This window comes from Mus caroli, unplaced genomic scaffold, assembly GCF_978045245.1.
Source record: "Mus caroli unplaced genomic scaffold, Mus_caroli_1 scaffold_1, whole genome shotgun sequence".
NCBI classification, from domain to species: Eukaryota; Metazoa; Chordata; class Mammalia; order Rodentia; family Muridae; genus Mus; species Mus caroli.
This window is the reverse complement of record NW_028227256.1, coordinates 103589687-103613002: the sequence shown is the minus strand read 5'-3', so window position 1 is coordinate 103613002 and position 23316 is coordinate 103589687. Positions and strand designations below refer to the sequence as shown.

The following is a 23316-nucleotide window of genomic DNA, read 5'->3' as shown; positions in this document are numbered from 1 at the left end:
TGAGGGTAACCTAGTTTTAGACTTAATTATTTTATGTATTTTTCCTCTTAGAGTGTATGTGGATCTCAGTAGCATAAATTTTGGATGTTTATGTAGTCTATATCCTGTTTTTGTTTGCCCAAAAAAGGGGGTTATTTATCTAGAAACAACCTCTTCATTTTCTTTTGAGTTCAGCCAATTTTATTTCTTTTTGCTTTAAAGAGATAACTTGGAACCAAACCTCCTGCCTCAGACCAGTAAGCAAGCATTAATATTTGCTGCATACTCTTTAAGTCTGAAGCCAGTAAAGTATTGACTTCCCTGAGATTTGGTTGTTTTGTTTTTGTTTAGCCTCCAGTAAAATTTTGGACAGCTTTCTAGTGACTGGAACCTGCCGATCTGTGGACCCAATAGGGGGCAGCAGACACTCTTCTAACTCAGTGCATCTTGCCTGTCCTTATCCACCTGGTGTGGAGGGAGAGCAAGTCAGTGGGATATGTGTTCTCTCAGATTCTTAAAAAAAACAAAACCAAAACAAACCCTGACTTTTGTGAAACATGGGCTGTGTTTCTATAATCACAGTATTCAGGAGGTCGCAAGCCTGCTTGGACTACATAGTCAGACCCTGACTCACAAAACCAGACATGGAGGAAAAAGTGTATTCTAGGCTTTCCCCTCAAGCCTACATAGACACATTTAGTCTCCCGTGGCTTAAGGCTTCAGTTTGAAACTTTTCTTTTGAAGAATGTTTGGATGAGTGTGTAAAATGCTACTCAGAAAAGCCAATGGGAAAAGACAAAAACGTTGCCGTTCCCAAGTCAGTTAGGACAGAAAGTGTGAATACAGAAGTAGCTAGAACGTGAATTAATGCAGGAATGAGGGGAGGGGGGGAGAGAAACAGAGACACAAGAAGCCAGGAATGAGGAAGGGGTTCTGAGCTGCGTGCGAGCCAGACAGACCTTTATCTGTCTCTTAAGGAACAGAAGCCTGTGATTTGGGAATTGGGCCTGGAGTCCTGTAACTACCTCTCAGCCAAACTAGGCACGAGGCAGTGTTGCTTCTCAAATGGCCAGTGTCTTTGCCTCCTCTGCTCGTCCTTCAGCAAATAGATACAGTTCTTCAATGGCGGCTAGGCCCAGACTGTCCTCACTCGGGCTTTCCGTCTGTCCCCAGAATCATTCATCTGCTCAGTGGGGACTCTATTCAGAATGGAGGCACAGTCCTACGATGGATCATGTTTGCTCAGTCACGGGGACGAGCCGCTATGCACAGACTGTCTGGCAGTTGTCTGTCCAGTAAGAGAAGGGGCCCTCCCTCACTGTGACTGACAGACTGATCTACTAGCTCCAGCTCTGGAAGGCCTCACTAGAGCCGTGCTTGTACCACCGAGACCAGCAAGCACCTCCTTAGCATGCCCTGCCAATGGAGATAAACATTCCACACACAGAAACTGATTTAGAATCTAGATTGATTTTTGTCTTGAACAAACGTATTTGTTCGAAGGTAGGAAAATGATAATTGTTTGTGATCCATCTATAAGATGTTTATTTTAATTCAGTGGAATTATTTTAATTTGTATATTTCTCCCACTTGCAGCCCCTGGAGACCCGGCTTATCTCAGAGACCACAGCTATTTGCAAACCAGAGCAGGTGGCCAAACAAATTGTCAAAGATGCCATAGTAAGTAAACGCCCTTGTGTGGCTCTCTGTACTCCGTGTATTTATACTGTGTTCCTGAAAGGCACATAAGGACTGACTTCTGAGCAAAGCATTCGGCTTTGCGTGGGGTTTGTCTGACGTCAGCCTCCACAACCTCCTCACACTTCCTGTGGATTCAGCATTAACCTGAGGGATAGAGTCACGGTATTGTAAGAGAGCTGAAGCTCTCGGAAAGCAAATGACCACTACGTGAGGAGAGGCAACTTCTTTTAATTTTTATTTGTAATTTTACTTATTGGGTGGGTGTGAATGTTGCCTTCTTACAAGAAAAGTCCTCTCATCTACCACAGGAGTCCAGGGCATTGAACTCGAGTCATTAGGCTTGGTGTCTATGCTTACCCACTGAGCCTGGCCTCGGGCCCTACCTTGTCCTTTCCCAGGGTTTGAGACCATCTAAGGTATTTGATTGCCAGGCTCAGGATGGGTTTTTCTTTCCCTTCCTGTTTCCTGTTACCACTTTTCTTTCTCATGGTTCACAACAAGGCTGCTGGTCCCAGCGTTCCTCTCAGTGTACCTCCTTACACAATTTGTGGGGAACTGGCTTTTGAAACCTTATCAAGCATTATATAGAACACTGCATACCACAGTTCTTTTGAATACATTCTGATTAACTCACTTGTAGAACAAGGTTCAATCTGAGGGATATCCGTAAACTTAGTAACCTACATGACTTTGGAAAGTCTGCACCCAGATAACATGGTGCAGCTTCTAAGTAGCAAAAGGGGTGTTGTGCCAAGGTTAGCAGAACACAGTAACAGCAGCCTCACCAACAGACCCAAAGACCTGGTGAGACAGCTCAGTGGGTAAAGGGACTTGCCACCAATCCTAATAACCCAAGTTCTTCAGACTCCAGTAGTGGAAGGAGGGAACTGACGCCCTCATTTGTCCCCTGGTCTCCTCATACATGTTGTGATACATACATATACACAAGTAAATAAATATACATTTTTAAAAAAGAACAGGTCTGCAGAGGTGGCTTGGTAATAAGTTCTACAAGCACAGGACCCCACTTCAGAAGCCACATGAGCCCCCATGCCCACCCCCACCCCTGTCTGGCCTTCTTGGACACGGTACCATTACATACATGGTGCACATGCATACATGCAGGCACCCACACATACACATACATATGTTTTAAATCTTAAAACAACAACAAAAGGACTGAGTTCCTAGCAGTAACATAAAAGCCAGTAAGCCAGTATGGTTGTTCCTGTCTGTAACCCAAGTCCTGGGTGGACAGACCAGCAGATCCCCAGATCTTGTGAGCCAGCCAACCCATCCAGTCTGTGAGCCTAGCCAGGGTCATTTTGAGACCCGTTCACAAAAGATAAGGTATAGAGTGATTGAGGTAGATACCCAACATTGACCTGTGATCCCCACACATGTGCCCACAGACATGTAGTTTGCCCTGGTTGCCTTTAGAGACTTGGAGCAGTGGCATAGAGGCATGAAAGGCTAATTTGCTTTTCCCTCAAGTCAGAACAAGCACCCTCAAGGTAGTGTTGCTGCTGCTGCTGCTGCTGCTGCTGCTGCTGCTGCTGCTGCTGCTGCTGTCTTAAGATGGTGGTGCTTGCCGTGCGTGTGCATGGTGTTGGGTTCCATCACCAGCAGAAGAAGATGGGGAAGAGATTTAGTTAGGAGATAAAGTCATTTGAAATAAAAGAAATTGAGACTGGGGAATTGCCACAGTGATTAAAAGCACTTGTTCTTGTAAAGGCTCTAGATTCATTTCCCACCACCACATGGAGGCTCAGTAGTTCCTCAGGTGTCATGTTGTACCCAGACATGCATGCAGTCAACACACACACACACACACACACACACAGAGAAAGAGAGAGAGAGAGAGAGAGAATAAAACTTAACTATATTATTAACTCCATTTTTAAATAGCTTTATTTGTTCTTTTCATGTATCTTTGTGCCTAAGTGTATGTATGTGCAATGCCTGCAGAGGCCAGGAGAACACCACATCCCTTGGACTGGACATATAGGCATTGTACTCTCTCTTTATGGTTTCTTTTTAAGTGTGTGTGTGTGTGTGTGAGTGTGTGTGTGTGTAACAGTCAGAGGACAGATTTGAGGAGTCATTATTTCCTTCACTGGGGTTCTGGGATCAGACTTAGATCATCAGACTCAAGTGGCAAGAGCTCTCATCCATAGAGTCATGCCTTTTCATCAGGAGGAGTGGCATGGTATTTTCATGAGCCTCTACAAAGTCCACACTAATGGATGCCAGCTGCTTTCTCATGCCTGCTTCTGTGGCCAATCTGTTAAATACATTCATTTTGAAACATTTGAAGAAAATCTGACTTTAAACAGATACATAGTTGGGAGGGGATAAAGTTTTCCCGGGCTTTTCAGATAATTTTGAACATAATGTTCTTTCTTTTTTATTTTTATATTAACCCCCATCTTGACAATTAGGGGTTTCTTAAAGGTTGGTTGCTGTATGAAATTAGAAACCACACACCAGTGAGCTTTTTGATCTCGGTGACACTAAAATGCATGTCTTATTTCTGTATTGAATGGATCTTTCACTCATTCATCATTTGAAAACATGCATTAATCATTTGGAAAATATGGAATCTGTGAGTTATCAAAAGTCACATTCATCAGAGATCAGGGAAATATCAGGAAGCCAACTGTCTCATGCTGATGGATAAAGTTTTTATAAATCTTAACTTTTCCCCATGCACAAATATAATCTGTGCTCTTCTTCCTAGCCACAAGTTCAGTTCATTTGTCTGCCCTATTTGTGCCTCAAGCCCAAGTTGGAATGTTCTAGCCTACTGGTAAATAGTTGTTAACAGGAAAATACTTCTGTCAGGAAGCTCAGCTCTGAGGTGTTCCATGAGGGCTTTTCTTCAAGGTGTCTTTCCAGTTAAGCTAAATCACTCGCAGTGAATTTCTTATTTGTCACCTGAGAACAGGAGTCCTCTTCCCAGTGTCCTCCAGGAGATGGACCACATACAACCTAAGATGTCAGATGCTGCTGGTTCCCGGGTATGATGCTATGTGTACTCTCCTGTGTATACACCTGTGAAATAGCCTAGCTGGTGATGGAGCTCAGTTGGTAGAGTAATAGTCTAGTATGTATGAAGCCCTGGTTCCTCCCTAGTACCATATATACTGAGAACGCATGCCTATAATCCCAGCACTTGAGGAGTAGAGAAGAGAGGATCGAAATTCAAGGTCATCCTCAGTTACAAAGTGAGCTCAAGGGCAGCCTGAAAACCTGCCTCAAAAACAAACCCCAGACCTGTTTAATGAATGGATTAGGCCCCTGGTTCTATTGAGGAGCAAAGAAGTGATACGTATCCCACGTGGGGCAGAGCTGGGCAGCCCAAGATGCTGGGGTATCGTGCAGACAGCACGCAGTTGACCACTTCTGAACCACTTCTTAAATACAAAGGTCTTTTGGGCTCTTCAAGACTTTTTTAGAGAGTGTGTGTGTGTGTGTGTTGCTGTGGTGGTGGTGGCACTGGCTGCATTAGGGCCATACTCTCAAAAACTCTCCTTTGTGCTGTGGTGCTTTTGTCCATATGCGCAAAGGTCAGTGGGAAAGCAGCTAATGTCTCAGTGTTATTTGACGGTTTCATTGTCCCTAGAGACCCCGAAAGGGTCAGGAACCCACAGGGATCTGTAGACTTGTACTTTCAGAGCTGGACATACTTTAAGTCTATGTGTCCCTTTTTAGTTCTGGTATATTCTGAGTCTCTGTGCTGTCCCTTATAAAGTGAAGGGACGTACTTCACTGCTCCTCGGTGTTGAACTAATTCCTGCAAACTTACTCCATACCACTCTTTTTTGCCTGCTTCTTTCCTAGCAAGGAAATTTTAACAGTTCTATTGGCTCAGATGGGTACATGCTGTCCTCCCTAACCTGTGGGATGGCCCCGGTGACTTCCATCACTGAAGGACTCCAGCAGGTAAGCGCTTTCTTAGCCAGCAACCAGACAGACAGGTAGACTAACAAAACAAGAATTACTGTTACCAACTTCTGTGAGAAAAAGATGAAGACTAGAGTGCAGTAGTTTTAAAATAAAGTTTGTTTCTCTCTCTGCCAACAGTAAGTAGACAAGCAGGTTAAGGATATGTCCTGGGTGGAAGTGAGGTACCAGGCCGCAAGTGGATGAGGGGCCGTCGCTGTTGTTGGGTACTCACCTAGATTTTCAGTAAACAATCCTTGCTCTAAAGTGTTCAAAAAGGAACACTTGGCCAAGAATTGTGTGGGGGCAGCATTGTCCACAACCAGAGAAGTATTAGCTTAGAAACCATTTTCTAGCTCATCAAACCCTCCAGTAGCTAAGCTGAAGGAGACTCAGAGAGCAGAACAGACGCACCTTGCCTGTAATAGCTTCATCCAGATTGCCAGCACTGTCATAAAAAGCCAGTGTGGTCGCTCCTATCTGTAACCCAAGCCCTGTGTGGCAGATCCCCAGAGTTTGTGAGCCAGCAACCCGTCCAGTCTGTGAGCCTAGCAATGGTCACAAAAGATAGGTGCATGAGTTCTTTCCCCCATGTTTGTCTGTACACCACATGTGTGCAGTGCCCATAAAGGGCAGAAGAAAACATTGGATTCCCTGGAACTGGTGTTACAGAGAATAAGCTGCCAACTAGGTGCTAGGAATCGAATTCAAGCCCTCTGGAAGAACAGTGTATGCTCTTGACCTCTGAACCATCTCTCAGGCCTGAAAGTTTACTCCTGTTGATAAGGTTCTGTGTTCCCCAGATGGTTAGGTGTAAGAGGGTTCACTAACCCTTAAGGAGTCTACCATGGAGTGCTAAGACTAGTGGGCAGTGCTAATGGCAGCCATGTCATTAGAGCTGTAATGGAAGGAACCTTTAGGGACAAAGCCAAGCATCATGGCTGAGAAAGCCCTGGTCTGTGTGAGGTGAATTCAGATAACTCCTAGTTCTTCTTTCTCGGGCCTTTTCCTAACCTGTCTCATTCTGACGTATCTCCCCATCTGATTTGCTTGACCTTTTTACAGGTAAGATCTTTGGGGACAGGGCCTAAGTCTCTTATTGTCATTGGACCCCAGCAGCCAGTACCTACACAACACAGGAGTTTTAGATTAGCACATAGAGTCTGCACCTGTCCACCTGTCTTGCCTGTTCGCACAGTGATGCCATGTCTAAAACTCAGTCTAGGCTGGGTGCTAGGCTGGATGCTTTTACCCAAGCCAGCGTCGGGCTGTGATCCCCGACCACCCTGCTTCAGCTTCTTTCAGGCTCTGGTCCCACTCATCAGCATGCTCTTCAGATCTCTCTCTCTCCCTCCTGCATTCTGCATCTCTGCTGATGATCCCAGAGTTGAGACCAACATCACAGTCCTTTACCAGATCCACATATGTTGTGAGCTAGAACATGAAAAGTGACGCTGTGGTCCATCTGATAGAAGCGACTCTCCTTACACTGACTCTCCTCTGCCACCCTCCCTAGCACTGAGATATGGGTATGAGCCAAACTCCAAGAGTATGTACATTTAAATATAATTGTTGCAAAATCAGATGTTGCAAAACAAAAAAAATCCAAATTTGAGACATTTATTGGGACATTCAGAGGTCTGCCTCAACAGGCTGCTTTCTCGACAGGAAAAGATGGCAGTCACTTCCATAGAATAGAGCATAACCCCTTCCCAATCCCTGTGACCTAATCCCCCTATGCCAGCCACTGGCACAGATGCTGAGAGACTTTCTTTGCTGTGTTTGTGAAATACAACTCTACCTTACATAAATCCATCACTGGCTCCCTGGGGCTCTGGATGAAGCTTGAAATCCAGTGCACAGCAGCAGCCACAGCCTGCTACCACTTCTTTTTCCCTTTCCCTCGGCTCTCCTCATCTCCTCATGTATCTGAAAATGTGTATCTTTCCATGATGCCATTTGGAGTTGCTTTAATGAGTGACTGTCACTGGGAAGGGTACGGCTATGGATAATTGCTGCCTTGCCTCCTAGACTGGTTGCTTTCTTATTTGATTATCTTTCCACTACAAGCCAGTCGTATGCCCACCCGTAGTCGAAGCTCCGTAGAAGGCTGCGGCCAGAGGATCACTGGTGACTAAGAGCCAAGACCAATCTGAGCAACATAGTGAGACTTTGCCTCAATAAATAAACAGATCAGTTCAGGTAGGCGAGGAATGTATATTTCTCACATCCCAATCCTGAGACCCAGCAAAAGGGCTTAATACTCAGAACAAAAATTCTAGCCAAGGACATCTTGATTGTAGCATAACTATCTGGAATGTGGGATTGTACCTTGCTTAGGAGTTATAACCCTGTCTTCTAAGAATGCCTAGTTTGTTCTTTTTATGGTTGGAATTTGTTAATTCAGACAAATAGTGTTGTCTGTGTGGCTGTGCTATCCAGTGTACAAAGCAGACGTATTCTGCTCTTGAGAATTACTGGCATTTACAAAGTTTTCATTATACTTGTGCTTGGAGCAGATTAGATGTGTCCTAGAAACTGTTTAGAAGAGACTTAACTACTATAAAATGGGCTATTGTACTGTCCTGTTGGATGAGCTAAAAGGTCTCCCTTTATCTTGCAGGTGGTCACCATGGGCCTTTTCCGAACAATTGCCTTGTTTTACCTTGGAAGTTTTGATAATATAATTCGCCGCTGCATGGTGCAGAAAGCAAAACCTGAAGTTGTAGACAAAACTGCCTAAATCTTGCCCCTTGGATGAAAGACTGAATCCAGTGATTTGAACAGTGTGCTGCTAATGGAACACAAGTTTTGGCCTCCAGACTTTTGTATCTTGTTTTTGAATGTGTGAGATTGGACCCCGTGCTCTTCAGAAATCTGGCTGTAAGCAGAGGGACATGAGGCCATCTCTACAACTGTTAAACACTATGCAAATATGGACCAGGACACCTTTGATTTTCTGGGCTTTAGGGGTGATAGTGTGAGAACTAATAACAGGAAAACAGGGTAAAGAATAGCATTCCAGAACAGTAAATTCAGCTTTTCGGTTATTCTCGCATCCTGCCCATAGAGATCAAGAAATGAACTTTGTGGCATTTCCGAGGTTTTGTTTTGTTTTGTTTTGTTTTTTTTTTTATTTTGGGTTTTAACTTTTTATGAAAGATGGTCCAGATTTTTATTAGTCTTTTTTTCTTTTTGGTAATTTTTTTAGTGTATGTTATTCAAGGTGTGTCTTCCGAGTAGCCCGTGAGTCACTCTCAGCATGTCTTGCTGTGCCGGGGACTCACTTCTGCTAGTGAAGCTGGTTTCTCTCTCTTTGATCCCATAAAATTCGAGGGGGATGAGAGAGCAGCACAGAGGAAGGCAAGGGATGAGTCCTTTGTGATGGCAAGTGGGGCTTTCTTGTCTTCTTAGACTGATGCTTACAACATTTTAATTTTTATTCAAGGGGAAAGGCAGCCTCTTTACATGTTTTCTGAAGAGAAATAAAATCTCATAGAAGCTTAAAAGTTACAGTTTCTTCAGTAGCCATGATGACCTGAAGTTCACATTCCATTTCACCTCAGTTTCTAGTGCTCATCGCTCTTCCTAGTTTTGCTTATGCTACTGTAATATTTTTGTAGAAGAAAGGAAGGAAGAAAAAAAAGATGGAGATCAGTGCAAATGTTTTTGACTTTTTAAATTAATCCATGAATTAATTATAATAAAAAAATGAAAAGCATGACATTCTTACTCTCAGAGCATACAATGGAGCTTCAGGGAAGCAGCTGGTTGTGTACTTTTCAGTCTTACTATTAAAAGATGGTCAGGTTTGAAGATGCTCATTTTGCAGGTTGGGTGTTGAGCGGCTCTGTCTCCCTCACTGACACCCAGCAGTATCTTCAGCATGGTAAGGAGCCCTCTGACAGCAGCCTGTGCGCATGCACAAGACAGCAGCGGTTCCATGGGCGAGCCTGCAACAAGTGCCTCTGATATCTGTATCCCACTCATCCTGTTTATTGTTCCCCAGGCTCCAGGACAGTGTTCTATGTCTTGATATTTTACCCTGTTCTCCTTGTATACAAAATACAACATTCCAGTTCACTCCACCAGGAAAATACTACTTTGAAAGAAAAAACTTTACTGTTAAAAACACAAAAGACAGAGCCAGGCGTGGTGGCACACGCCTTTAATCCCAGCACTTGGGAGGCAGAGGCAGGCACATTTCTGAGTTCGAGACCAGCCTGGTCTACAAAGTGAGTTCCAGGACAGCCAGGGCTATACAGAGAAAGCCTGTCTTGAAAAAAACCAAAACCAAAAAAACAAACAAACAAAAAAAACCAGAAGACAGAAAACAGAACAAAAAAAAAAAAAAAAAAACCCAACAAACAACAAAAGGGTTTGAAAATTTAGAGATTATTGCCATGGTGAACATTTGCTTTTTGCTTTTCTTTTTCCTTTTTCTTATTTTTTAAGATGAGTTTTTGCTGTGTGGTCTTTTGCCTCAGGCACCTGAGTCGTGGTAGTACAGCTTTGTTCCACCATGACCAATGAGCCAACCAGTTTTTGCTCTTTTGAGTTTTTTTTTTTTTAATCTCTTGACTTTATAGTGGCTTAGATTTTATTTAATAAGATATTTAATGGATCCATTTTTATCAAGGTCTGAAAGCATTTTAAATATTGTTATAGAAGACATTTTTTATTATACACATTACTGTTTACAGGAGCAGGTTGACAAGGCCAAAATAGTTCCAACACCCCTTCAGTCCAGCATAGCCAAAGTCTGCAACTTGTGGCATATTGGACAGCTGCTGAGGTGGGACAGTAGGGACTGCATTCAGAGGGAACAACTGGACAGTTTCCAATTTTATTTTCTTTTAAATGTCCCCAGACAGCTGGCCCTTTCTACTCTTACCTGTTAAGATCTAATCCCAGATGGCATCTGACAGGACAATTAACTTTTCTCATTATACTATTTTCAAACATTCCTCGGCCAGAGGATGGCTGTGTAGATAATGCCTGACATACATTGAAAAGCCTTGTTTCATGGTGGGCGACGCTGGCTCTAACCCACTTTCAACTCCGGTTTGCAGAGAACGTGATGCCATGGCATTAGAGGCCTTAACACCCTGATTCACAAAAGTTTGGAGTGAGCTTTCCTTCTCTTCTGAAGTTGATACCATAGTCCCAGATGAACTTGATGTGAGAATACCGTTTGTATTCATGTCACATCAGCACAGAGTGCCTGTGTGTTAACTTTACCAGACTCCCTGCAAGCATCTTGCCTCTCAGTATGTGTTCCACGTTACCTTTGACAGAGGAACTCTTGAGACTCCTACTTGGAATGCAGCATTGAAGCAATACCCCTGAAAGTCACCATTCATCCCAGATGAGCTAGACAACTACAGTTGGGGCCGGGGGAGGCAGTGTGGACAGTCCCATTGTTAAGGAAGTTATCAGCTTTTTTCTCCCAGAGAGTTAAACACTTTACATCCTTTACCACCCGCTAAGGCTGAGTTGGGTGCTGAGGCTTACAGTTCCTTTGTACCATTCCCTCTGTGTGACCAAGGGCTTCTGGGGTTTCAGGGCTGAGTGCCTGCTCTGATAGTCAGATCGTATTATTTTATTTCAATATATCCTGGTGTTCATTTGAAAATTAATATTCTGCTATATAAAGTGAAGGACACTTCATAACTGAGAAAGAATAGGAGGCAATCATTTATTTATTTAAAGAAGAAAAAGATAATGCCCCGGGCGGGCTGGGGAAGTGTTTCATTGGAGAATGCTGGCCTAGTATGCTTGGGACCCTGGGTTTGATTCCTTGCCCCAATCCAAAAACATTCTTTATTAAAATTGTCCTATACTATCATTTCAGATTTTAGTAATTTATACAGTTTAAAATGTTGTTGTGGTCTCTTTCTGTATAATTTAGTGGTGTGTATTTATCTAGATCTGTTAAATCATATAATTGATTCCTGAAAGCAGAACCTTTAAGATGACTTTCTGTTAGATGATGAGAACATTTCTATACCATTTGCTCCACTCAAAGAATCCTCTGCATTTGTCCTTGTAGAAGGCTGTACAATGAATTATGTTGTGGTACTTACGTTTATTGTATTCTAATTGAAATGTGTCTTGCTGAAGACCACAGTTAATATTCATACTTTTGCTAGAAGGTGCTTTGTGTCTTTGTGATCACCCTTAGTCCTTAGGACCCCAGCTCAAAAGGCCCCTGCTGACTGTTACCCTCTAGTTCCGGACTGGGCCTTGCTGTTCTGATCTTTCTGGGTTAATGGAGGCCTATGGGTTTGATTTTTGAAAATGAGAGTTGCCACTATATTTTATACTTACTTGTGGTGTGAACTCTTAAGGCGTTTTGACATTGGCAGAGAACACACGGCTATTTTGATACATGTTAGGTTAGAAGCTTTTGTGGCCGTACTGTATGGTAGCACTACTGTAATATGATTTTCATATCTTGTATTTCTGAATTACACATACAGACTAGGGAACAAGCTTTACTGATCTGAAAATTTATTTTTCTAGAAATTTGTCATTTTAAAGATACTTAATCAAGCTACAAAAGTCTTTTATAGCATTCTCTCTATTTAGCTTCCTAGATATTTCATAAGGCCTGATTTTTATTATTTTTAGGAAGTAATATTTTTACAATATATACTTAGGAATCTGAACGTTTATTTCAAGTATGCTCTGTCTGTATGAGTAAAAGAAGCCTAAGAAATATAGAATATAATAAAGCTTTTGAACAGTTACATTTCATATGCAAATAGATTTTCTGACCCTTATTCTTGCTTATTTTGTGAGCTGTGTCTACATTTTGACAACAAGAAGTAGGTGAGAGAACACCTTGGTTTCTTGTAAGCAGAAATGTTTGCTCATCCTGAGGAGACGTTTCTTAAACACATTTTTCACCTTAGGTCTTCCTTTGCTGCTTGTCTGCACTCTTAGGGGAAATGCTCGGACATCTCACTAGAATGTAGACGGCTCCTTGTTAGGTTTTCATAGAGCCCATTTCTTAGGTTGACAATTTCTCATTTCCTGTTTGTTGAGAATTTTTTATTAATAGGTCTCTGTTAAATTTTATTGTATGTTTTCTGCAGCTCTATGTTGATTATATGATTTTTTTTTGTTTATACCTTTAACTTGCTTTTATTCATTGTACTCAATGGTGGGTTTTATAAAGACATTTCATTAAGTAGATCATTTTGGAAGCATCTTGAATTGCAAGCCAAACTTTTCTTTAAATTTGAAAATTTTATATTCAAATGGCATGTGATATCGCTTCTCTGATTTGTATGTTTGGGTGTTTAAAAGAAAAGCTATTTCTTTCCACTCTACTAATGAGCTTATTAGCCCCCATTTTTCCTCATTTTACATACATTGCTTGAGTTTCAGTGATGAGCCTCCTAGGCGGGCTCCGGGTAAAGACCTGTGTACTTCTCCTCCCTCCTGATGACGGCAAGCCTTACGCTTCCTCTCCACTCTCCACCCCTTCGTTGTCTTTGCTGTAGCCCCATATGTATTCCCTCCACTCGAAGCCCTCTGCATCCACCCACGTCTTTGGCTGGAGACCTTTGAGTTTTATAACACAAAGATGTGAATGCCAGGTGTTTTTGTAGGCAAGGAGTATATTAAAGATGTCTGTTCCCTCAGGTGGTCCGTAATCTAGCAGAGAACAGCCAGAAAGTGTACTGTGATTGACAGGAGGTGTGATTAAGCTATGTGAACAAATTCAGAACAGATAGGTTCAAGGCACTGTTGAGCACTTTGTGTGTTTTAACTCAGTGAAAGTATACATGCACAGGATGGGTAGCGGTCATTACACCTCTGCTTATAAATGAGGGAACAGGCACAGAGAGACAGAGATGTTCATTAAACAGCTCAAGGTCACAGCTGTCAGTTCCATGGGGCCAGATTCCACCTGGGGCTTCTGTTTTGTTTTTTGTTTCATTTGTTTGTTTGTTTGTTTTTCACTTCTTAGCCTCCAAAGCTAACTACATCTAAGCTGTCTGGGTGGAGTATGGAGGCTTCCTGGAGAAGTCAGGGCTGGTTTCACACAAGTGTTTGAGCTGAAGCTTAAGGAACTGATCGGAATTTCCAAGGGGGGAAAGTTAGGTGTATTTAGAGAGAGGAACAGATGTGGGGGCAAAAGAAGCTAAAAAGACATTTCAGACACAGCACAGTGTTTGATCCCCTCTACTGCCAAAGGAAAAATAAGGACAAAGAAAAACAAGAGAGCCATCAAACGTTTGCACAGCTCTGGGAAGGGCAAGTGGAAGGGAAGGGAGGCAGGCTTGGGCAGCTCGAGTCATAAGGATGAGACGCCAGCTTTTGAACTCTATTGATTAGAAAAGAAATAGCAAGATTTGAGTTTGAGAAGGGTGTGCTATCCCTTGGAATTCAGTTTTAATGTTGCCTAGGCTGTAGGGATATTGCAGCAAACAATCTTCATGTGTTTGAGAGACACCCCATTAAAGACATATGGCTGGTGAGGATGTCACCTCAAAAGATGCTGAAGTGCTTGGACTTTGGAATAGGGATGGTATTGGTGTCCTCATTAGCCGTAAACAGAACGGCCAATGACCTTATAAGAACAGGAGAAAAGGAAGCTACACAAGAAGAATGAATATCTGGATAGGAGCCGAGATAGGGAGGGGTGACAGCAGAAATGGGAGTGGGGGAACATCAGTGACATCAGTCTGCCACCAGCTAACTGAAAAGAGACAAGGAATGACTTCAGCCTTGAACATCCCTTGCTGGTTATGAACTTCCCCCTTCCATAGCACAGGAGTACTCCAACCTGTTCTAATTCACCTACTTTGTGGTGTCTGGACACAAGCATGCTAACGTTGCTGTTTAACTATTTTGATTTGTAGTATCGGGAGCCGCTGTGAGGTCTGCTAAATAGTAATTGAGTATAGTCACGGAGAGGAATGTAAATTCTTCTCTGCCCCCTTGATATGGGTGATGGCTTCCCACATGTTTGTTCAACGGCTTCAGTTGCTATCCAGAAATAAGCAGGCTTTGAAAACTGTCAGACAGGTTCCTCTCCTTGGCCTACTTCACCTTAAATGTTACGCCATTCATTTGAAAGGCAGGGAAAAGTCAGTTCTCTCTGCTTTCTTTTGTAAACCAAAAGTGAGCACCGTTTCTGCATTGACACTCTGGCACTGGGCATTGAACCCAAAGCCTCACACAGGCCGGGCCACTCTCACCCTAGGCCCTTGCTTGCGCACTGTTAACTTTGCACTTGAGTGTGGCTGATTTCTCATTCATGCCTAGTGGTAGAGGTCGTGGCTTCTTACTGTGATGGGTTTTGTGAGGCTTAGGATCCACCATAAACTAGTCAGGTGAGTTTCTAGGTTAGGTTAAGACTCATTTGTGATCTGATGGAAGTGTTTCCCAGTTATGACAAGAATGGCTGGACAGCACAGAAAGACGAAAATAATGTGACCAGTCTTGGGAAGAAAGGTCTGAACCTGAATGTCCTGGGAGCAGTGCCAGTAGGGCTCATGCCGTGTTCTTCCACCAATGCCTACACGCAGCTCTGTACAGGAGCCCATGGTGCCCACATAGGCCCTGTGAAATCAAAAGCCCGTGCTTTGGCTTACACCTAGGCCTGTGAAATGTTAATTTTTTAAATAGTTCGTTTTATTCAGGTTACATGGAGTAACAGTCTCGGTGCCCCTCCCCCTCTTCATTTTGTTTAGATTTATTTCTCCTCCATCTGCTTACAGCTTTTAATCTGAAATAACCCAGAGTTTCTTTTAAAATGTGTCTTTCTATCATTTTGTTTTCCTCAGTGAAGAGTCTTTTCCCTCATTTCAGTTAAAAATTCCATAGATGGAAGGATGATTTGATATCCATACTTAACACTTAACCAGCTCTATGCTCATTTTAGAATATTCTTGTTCGTTTTCATGAACTTGGGAAACTTTCACATTGATTTTCAAGAGAAGTTCCCGAATAATGCTGCAAAGCACCAGCCAGCAGGTGGCGAACCTCACAAGGAAAGCTTTCTGTTCCGCAGAGGCAGACCCTTGTTATGTCGGCTTTCTCTGTGGCCGGCCCTTTTCCCTTCTGGCTGGATGCTACCCACCAGGGGCACCAAAGGCTGGCCCCTGGACTCGGCGGAGGTAGAAGCCATCTTGGGAAGTGAAAGGCCACCGTACATTGGTCCAGAAGTTATTTGTCCCCAAGCCAAGTTGGTCAGGGCCAAGATGCCACAGAAGGGCCTGGGAAGACCCTTAAGGACAAATGAGGGAGCATTTCTGTGTCTGGAAATGGGGAATGCTTTCATTCTGGCTGTTCCTGATGCAGAAGCGCACCACTCCTGCCCACCCCAGTCCTGCCCTCTTGTTTCTTCAGCCCAGCGCAGTCTTTGGATTCCTCTGAAGTACTGTGGGAGGTTAAGACATGGTCCTAGCAGGATCCCTGAGTGCTATTTGTACCATCAGTGCTAGTTCCATTTCTGTGAACACATACCTCAGTGCCTCCCTCCAGTGCAGGCCACCTCTCCAGCACTGTCAGTGCCATCAGAGAGCTGTGAAGAAGAGGTTCCCTTCATCCCTTTAGTAACAGACTCCTAGGAAGGCACCCATTCTCACAGGACAGAGTGTGGTCTTATGGCTAACAGGGTGAGAAGTAAAAAAGCAAAAAAAAAAAAAAAGTGCTGTGCTGTGTGTGTGTGTGTGTGTGTGCATGTATATTAATAGATGCTTTTTGGGCAGAGGATGTAGCTCAGTTGTACAATACTTGCCTAGTGTGCATAAAGCCCTAATTTCAATCCCGGACACCACACAAATGGGTCATTATGCATACCTATGATCCTGGCACTCTGGAAATAGAGGCAGGAAAATCATTACGTTTATCCTTTGTTACACAGCAAATTGAAGGCCCACCTGGGCTACATGAGACCCTGCCTCAAGTAAATAAAGGTAGAAGGGGAGAATGGCTCCATGGTGCTGTCCAATGACTATCCATGCCATGGCATGTACTCCACCAACCCACACCATGTACACACAAAGTACACCCTTTTAAACTTGGAATGAGGTAAAGATGGTGGCTGAATGTGCTGTTACTACAGTAATCCAGCAAGCCTGTGGAACTTGTCCACCCTACACATGTGCTTTGTTCTTAAGCCCGATGTAGCAACCTGCTATTCTGTGAACGAACAGTTTGCTTATTTGTTTTGTTTGTTTGTTTATATATTTAATGTGAGTACACTGTCACTGTCTTCAGACACACCAGAAGAGGGCATCAGATCCCATTACAGATGGTTGTGAGCCACTATGTGGTTGCTGACACTTGAACTCAGGACCTTCGGAAGAGCAGTCAGTGCTCTTAACCGCTGAGCCATCTCACCAGCCACGAATGCACAGTTTTTCTTGGTGTTTTATTTACCTATCTCTCAGCTTGATTGTTTCTGTCTCGGTTCATACAAGTGACAGTGGCACTGTGTGTCTGTGGGCACATAGACACATTATCTGTATGGCTGCATCTTCTGAAGCCATCTCAGGATGGATGCTGATCAGAGCTGAGAATATCCAAAATCATACCTACGACATGTTAGGATCATGGCCTTGAAAGGTGGCAGATATCACTCACTCCCTGAGGTCCAGCCTCAGCCCGGTGCTGGGAGCGTTAGGAGCAGAGGAAAAACTGTTCCTGAAACTCAAACTTCTGCTGTTCTCTCTTCACTGGCCCACTGAGAGTTAGGTCTGGCCTTGGTCACCAAGTTGGGTATGCCTGGATAGAGGCTAAAAGCCCCTGGGTGCTCATGTGGTGTCTGCTTGGACACCTCCAAAGTAACTCCGCATACCACTTTAACTATTCTTTAACAAGCCAAGAGCATCAGCGACTGCCATCAGTCTGCCACTGTCTGACTAAGAAGAGACGAGGAAGACCAGCCTCTGAGGCACACCCGTTGCTGGTTGTGGACATCACATCATGCTCTTCACAGCAGAGGAGTACTCAGACCTGTTCTAAGTTACACAGCTTGTGGTGTCTGGACAAAAAGGCCTAGAAACAAGCATGCTAACGTTGTTATTCTAAGTATTTTCATTTGTAATTAATATCCTGGAGACTGTGTTGGGAGTTGCCTCTCTTCACCCAAGGGTAGCATACTGGTACTACTCACTACTTAGGAGTCAATATATGTCTCAGTAATCTATCTGGCTGCTGAGAGCTGATAACAGTGTTTGGGGGTTTGTTCACATGGTTAGCTGAGGGTCTGTTTGATTTTATACACTATATGTGGTTGTATACACTACACTGTTTAAAGGGTCCACGTGATTGTAGATACACTACACTACACACACACACAGAGAGAGAGAGAGAGAGAGAGAGAGAGAGAGAGAGAGAGAGAGAGAGAGAGAGAGAGAGCGACTGTGTACACACTTTATGTGTGGTTAGAAAGGGTCCATTGGATTGTGCACATTCCATGCACGAGGTTAGAAAGAGTCCATGTGACCTGCACATGCTACATAGAAAAAGTCCATGTGGTCGTGCACACTGTACACGTTGAAAAAGATCCAAGCAATTGTGCCCACCCTGTTAGAAAAGATCCAGGTGCCTCGCCACAGCCTGGCTCTGGCTATAGGCACGTCCAGCCAGCAGCCAGCCCCGCAGGCCCGTGGAGGCCCCTCACACACCCACTGAGCCACTGCCGCCCGGGAGGCCCGCGCCACCCACGGTCCGGGGCCCAGCGTAGCCCGCGGGTGGCCGCCACCCAGGCCAGCGGCCGCGGCCGGGCGCGCGCTCCCCGGGGCGGCCGCGGCGCCTTTAACCCGGGCGGCTGGCGGGCGGCGGGAGGAGGCGGCGGGCGGGCGCTCAGAGGAGGGCTTTCTTTCTTCTTTTTTTTGAATGAACGGTGACGTACGTACAGGAAACCAGGCGCTCCGGCGGAGAATGAAGTAAGAGGCCGGGCCCCCCGCCCCGCGCCCGCCCCCTTCCTCCCCGGCCCGTCCTCCCGCCCCGCGTCCGGGTCCCCGCCGAGCCGCCGCCGCCAACACCGAGGTGCCCCGGCCCTCCCCAGCCGCAGCCGTCACCGTAGAACGGGCTGCGCGGCGCAAGCACGAGGAGGCGGCCGCCAGCGCCGCCCGCAGCGGAGGAGGAGAAAGGGTGCGCAGCCCGGAGGCGGGGTGCGCCGGTGGGGTGCAGCGGAAGAGGGGGCCAGGGGGGGACTTCGTAGCAGTCATCCTTTTTAGGAAAAAGAGGGGGGGCAAACCCTCCCCCACCACCTCCTTCTCCCGCAGCGCACCACACACAGTGCGCGGGCTGCTCCTTGGGCATCGGCGGCCCCAGCGCGTCCGTGCCTGCGTTTAGCAAGCTGCTTTTTTTCCCCTTTCGGAAAGCGCGTTGGCCCTTCGGAGTTTAATCAGAAGAGGATTCCGGTCCCGGTCCCCCAGCTCCTCCATCGTCCCCTTGGCGTGTCTCTCTGCCCTGGAGGTCTGAAGCGGTCCGGTGGATACGGATCCATGCCTGCGCTCCAGCGTGTGTGTGCAAGTGTAAATTGCCGAGAAGAAGGGAGAATCACAGGACTTCTGCAAATGCTGGACTGAAAAATTGTAATTCATCTGCCGCCGCCGCCGCTGCCTTTTTGCCCCGCTGCGGTGCTCTTGAGATCTCTGGTTGGGATTCCTACGGATTGACATTCTCAGTGAAGCCGGAGTGTGAGGACCCAATCTGGAAACCCTCCTGATTTTTCCTCCCTAGCCCCCAGACCCCAACTCCCGATTCATTGCAAGTTATAAAGAAGCTTATTCAAGGAGACTTCTGAAGATCGATGGTGTGGTTGCCTTATGTATTTGTTTGGGTTTTACCAAAAAAGGGGAAACTTGACAGAAGATCATGCCGTCCTTAGAAAATACAGTAAGTTCTTTGCACAGGAATTTGGTTTAATATAACTTTCCATGGACGCGTTTGAAATATTTTTTACTTAAAGTGCATTCAAGCAAATTTCATTTCCAGACAGTTTAATGCATTTTTTAACGTGTAACTTGTAGTGGACATACCTTTCTTACCCTAAATATATAGAGGAAAACACACCTGATTTTAACTTCCTAGGTCGTCCCGCCTCTTCACCTTTCAGCATTGCGGAGGAAGTAGACTGATATTAACAAAGCTTAATAAATAATGTGCCTCATGAAATAAAAAGCAGAAAGGAATTTGAATAAAAATTTCCTGCATCTCATGCCAAGGGGGAAACACCAGAATCAAGTGTTCGGTGTAACTAAAGACGCCCCTTCATCCAAGAATGCAAAGCACATCCAATAAAAGAGCTGGATTATAACCATTCTTTTTTTTTTTTTTCTTTCGGGGCCGTGGGGCGGGAGTCGGGACGTGAAGTGCCGTTGGTACCTGCAGCTTCTTTTCGGGGAAGGATGGCGCAAGCCGGGAGAACAGGGTATGATAACCGGGAGATCGTGATGAAGTACATACATTATAAGCTGTCACAGAGGGGCTATGAGTGGGATGCTGGAGATGCGGACGCGGCGCCCCTGGGGGCTGCCCCCACCCCTGGCATCTTCTCCTTCCAGCCTGAGAGCAACCCAATGCCCGCTGTGCACCGGGACATGGCTGCCAGGACGTCTCCTCTCAGGCCCCTCGTTACCACTGCTGGGCCTGCGCTCAGCCCTGTGCCACCTGTGGTCCACCTGACCCTCCGCCGGGCTGGGGATGACTTCTCTCGCCGCTACCGTCGTGACTTCGCAGAGATGTCCAGTCAGCTGCACCTGACGCCCTTCACCGCGAGGGGACGCTTTGCCACGGTGGTGGAGGAACTCTTCAGGGATGGGGTGAACTGGGGGAGGATTGTGGCCTTCTTTGAGTTCGGTGGGGTCATGTGTGTGGAGAGCGTCAACAGGGAGATGTCACCCCTGGTGGACAACATCGCCCTGTGGATGACTGAGTACCTGAACCGGCATCTGCACACCTGGATCCAGGATAACGGAGGCTGGGTAGGTGCATATCTGGTTGAATGAGTCTGGGCTTTGATCTCAAGGCCAAGATGCGCAGGTTGGGGTGTGAGTGGATTCTGGGTCAAAATGGGCCATTGAGCAGATGAAATAAAGTCGAGTTTGTAGCTTTACTCCCCTGACCTCTCACTCTCTTCCTCTGGGTACATCACACCCTGCCAACACTGTGTTAACTCCTGCCCGCTGGCTGTGAGGGAGCAAAAGCCCAGCATTTTTGATCCAGTAGGATCTAGAGATAAATAGCATCCCTCCAGTGACTCTAAGAGTTAGTTCGTCTGAGTAGCTTGCTGCAGATGTTCTGGGTCCTGTGTAGGAACCAGACCTCCAACACTCCCTCTTGACCTGTGCATCTTTAGCTCCTCTGGTGGACTAACAAACTTAAAAAGGTCCATCTAGACATGCAGGCTCCACCAGAGGACGCAGGCAAACCTTTTCTAACTCACTTGGGAACATTTTCCCAAAGAAAAACAATACGGTTCCTTTTCCTGGAAATCATAGCTAAGCTTGTTAAAAAAAAAAAAAAAGGTAAGCTTAGGTAGGTATTCGTGGATGTTTGTGGAATCCAATCTGTCTATGCCATAGTCCCCAACGGGCATGGTGGGTGTGCACCCTGAACATGTCTGTCAGCGAATATGCGGGGGTTTAGAAGTCTGCATCCACTGTATGTCTTTTACTTTTCTCTACCTACATTCTACATAGTTTGCGATCTCTACTGCTGAATGGACTTGCATCTAAGGTGCCTATAAAGGAAGTAATGGAGGCCACTTAGCTGTGGAGTCTCCAGCCCTGACAAGTTAAAATGATTAGTATCCACAACACTGGTGAGCATCTATGGGGTGATTGTTTTCTGGTACCTTGGGAGGTCACGCTTCCATATTTTACCGTGTGATTTAAGCGTTTCTCTGGTTCTTTAGGGGCAGAGAGAAGACTTAAGAGTTGCTATACCTAAAACAATTAAGTTATGGGAAAGCAATAATTATTGTCTGACATTTTTTAAAAGACCTTGTTTTAATGAAAAGGGTTTTCATTTTAGTCCTGCCTTGGTAGTATAAAGATAATGAGTAAATTTTTATATATATATATATATATATATATATATTATATAATATATATGGTATATATACATATATCAACAGTAACAAAAAGTCTGTAACTGACCGAACGTGGACCAGATATCTAGAAGCACATTATGTTTTTACTACAGTTTGCAAGATATGCTAATATTCATAGGCCCTGAAAAAGCCAAGAAAAATAGATGATTGATGTGAACATCTGATCTTATTTGACCAAAGTTGACAAAATATTGGTGGCACTGTTCAACGTTTAAAAGTAAAATTAACTCAAATATCAGAGTTTTTAAATGCTTGAAATTCACATGCTCTTTGTGAATTGCTTGTTTGTTGACATCCCACAGGATCAGTCTGTTAGCAGTGCTGGAAGACTTGGCGGAAGGATAGAAACTATTTTGTAAGATGTTTAGTTAAGTAGGTGGTTTGATATTTTAGCCACTGTATTCAAAGAGATGGGAACTTCGGGCTCTAGAAGAATCATTTTAAAGTCAAAATAAAACTGATTTAGGTTTATTATTTCATATTTTTATTAACAGTGTTTCTTTCTATTTGAAAGAAATCCACAGCAGTGAATATGTGATATTGACTATCAGGTTAATAAAAAGATGGGAAACAGGGCTTCAGATACAAACTGACCTTTGGTGCCAACTTGCAACGTGTTAACAGGTCAGTTCTCTTTAAATGGAGAGTCTCTTTTCTTCTGTGTTCACCATCAAGGTTTTGTTGCAGGGCCTATCTTTGTGGTCAACAGGTATCTGAGGTTGATAAATGCACAGGCTTTGTGTTATGAAGCCAAACCACAATGGCATATTGGAAGAGATGATAAAAACTTTAAAAAAAAAAGAGCAAAGCTTCTTTAGTACACGTAAGTCATACAGAACAACACATAAATGGATGATGGAGAAAACGTCTAATAGTTATCAGAAAAACACATAAATGGATGGCTATGCAGAAAAAGAAAGCCCATTGACAAGAGTATGTGTCAGAAAATGGAATCAAATGTGATCACTTGGGAATAAAAGTGGTAGTATTTGAGAATTCTTATGATTGGTCTATATCTGTCTATGGTTTCAAGTGTCTTATTAATGTAAATGTTTGTTTTAGGCGCTTGGCATATAGCTTTCCCTTTAATTTTAGTTGGTCAGGATTTCATCTCTAACATGATGCATACTGCGGTGACATTTTAGTAACCACAGCTACGTTTCAGTTGAGAGCTTCTTGACATGAGAAATAATGGGAATGGTGGACATCATTTCCCATGGCTAGTGGAGCAGCTTGCCTGTAGACTTACTGAGAACACTTGGAGCTTTACACTGGAAATCACTTTTTGTTTTCTGCTCCCAAGTCAGAGTGCTCCAAGCCTGGGGAAGACATTGTTCCATATTTCATTACAGAGAAAACAGTCCTTGGAAGGACCAGCTTCTGATAGAGGGTCCTGCAAATTAAATAGAGAATAAAGAGGTAATTGGATTTAAAGTAGAGTATGACTTGGCCCCATGTCTGAATTGAGGGCTTTGTGCCATCTAGAGAAAGGCAAGGAAGAGAGAGTAGGGAGACAGCAGTAATTCTAGAAAAATATCTGAGGCCTTACAGATCAGTAGCATGGGTGTCACAGGGAACCTTCCTGGGCAGAGAATCCCAGG

General features: G+C 44.5%; 2 protein-coding genes across 2 annotated transcripts in view; both read left to right on the top strand.

Annotated features, from left to right (window-relative positions):
• Positions 1-12377, top strand: part of Kdsr (3-ketodihydrosphingosine reductase) — a 36878-nt gene extending 24501 nt beyond the window's left edge. Inside the window, exons 8-10 of the mRNA XM_021159111.2 lie at positions 1576-1659; positions 5524-5625; positions 8249-12377. Coding sequence (XP_021014770.1) covers positions 1576-1659; positions 5524-5625; positions 8249-8368 — 306 coding nt within the window. The 3' untranslated portion in view covers positions 8369-12377. The remainder of the gene's footprint in view (positions 1-1575; positions 1660-5523; positions 5626-8248) is intronic.
• A 6246-nt stretch (positions 12378-18623) lies between these two features.
• Positions 18624-23316, top strand: part of Bcl2 (BCL2 apoptosis regulator) — a 171292-nt gene continuing 166599 nt past the window's right edge. The window contains exon 1 of the mRNA XM_021173243.3: positions 18624-20585. Coding sequence (XP_021028902.1) covers positions 20010-20585 — 576 coding nt within the window. The 5' untranslated portion in view covers positions 18624-20009. The remainder of the gene's footprint in view (positions 20586-23316) is intronic.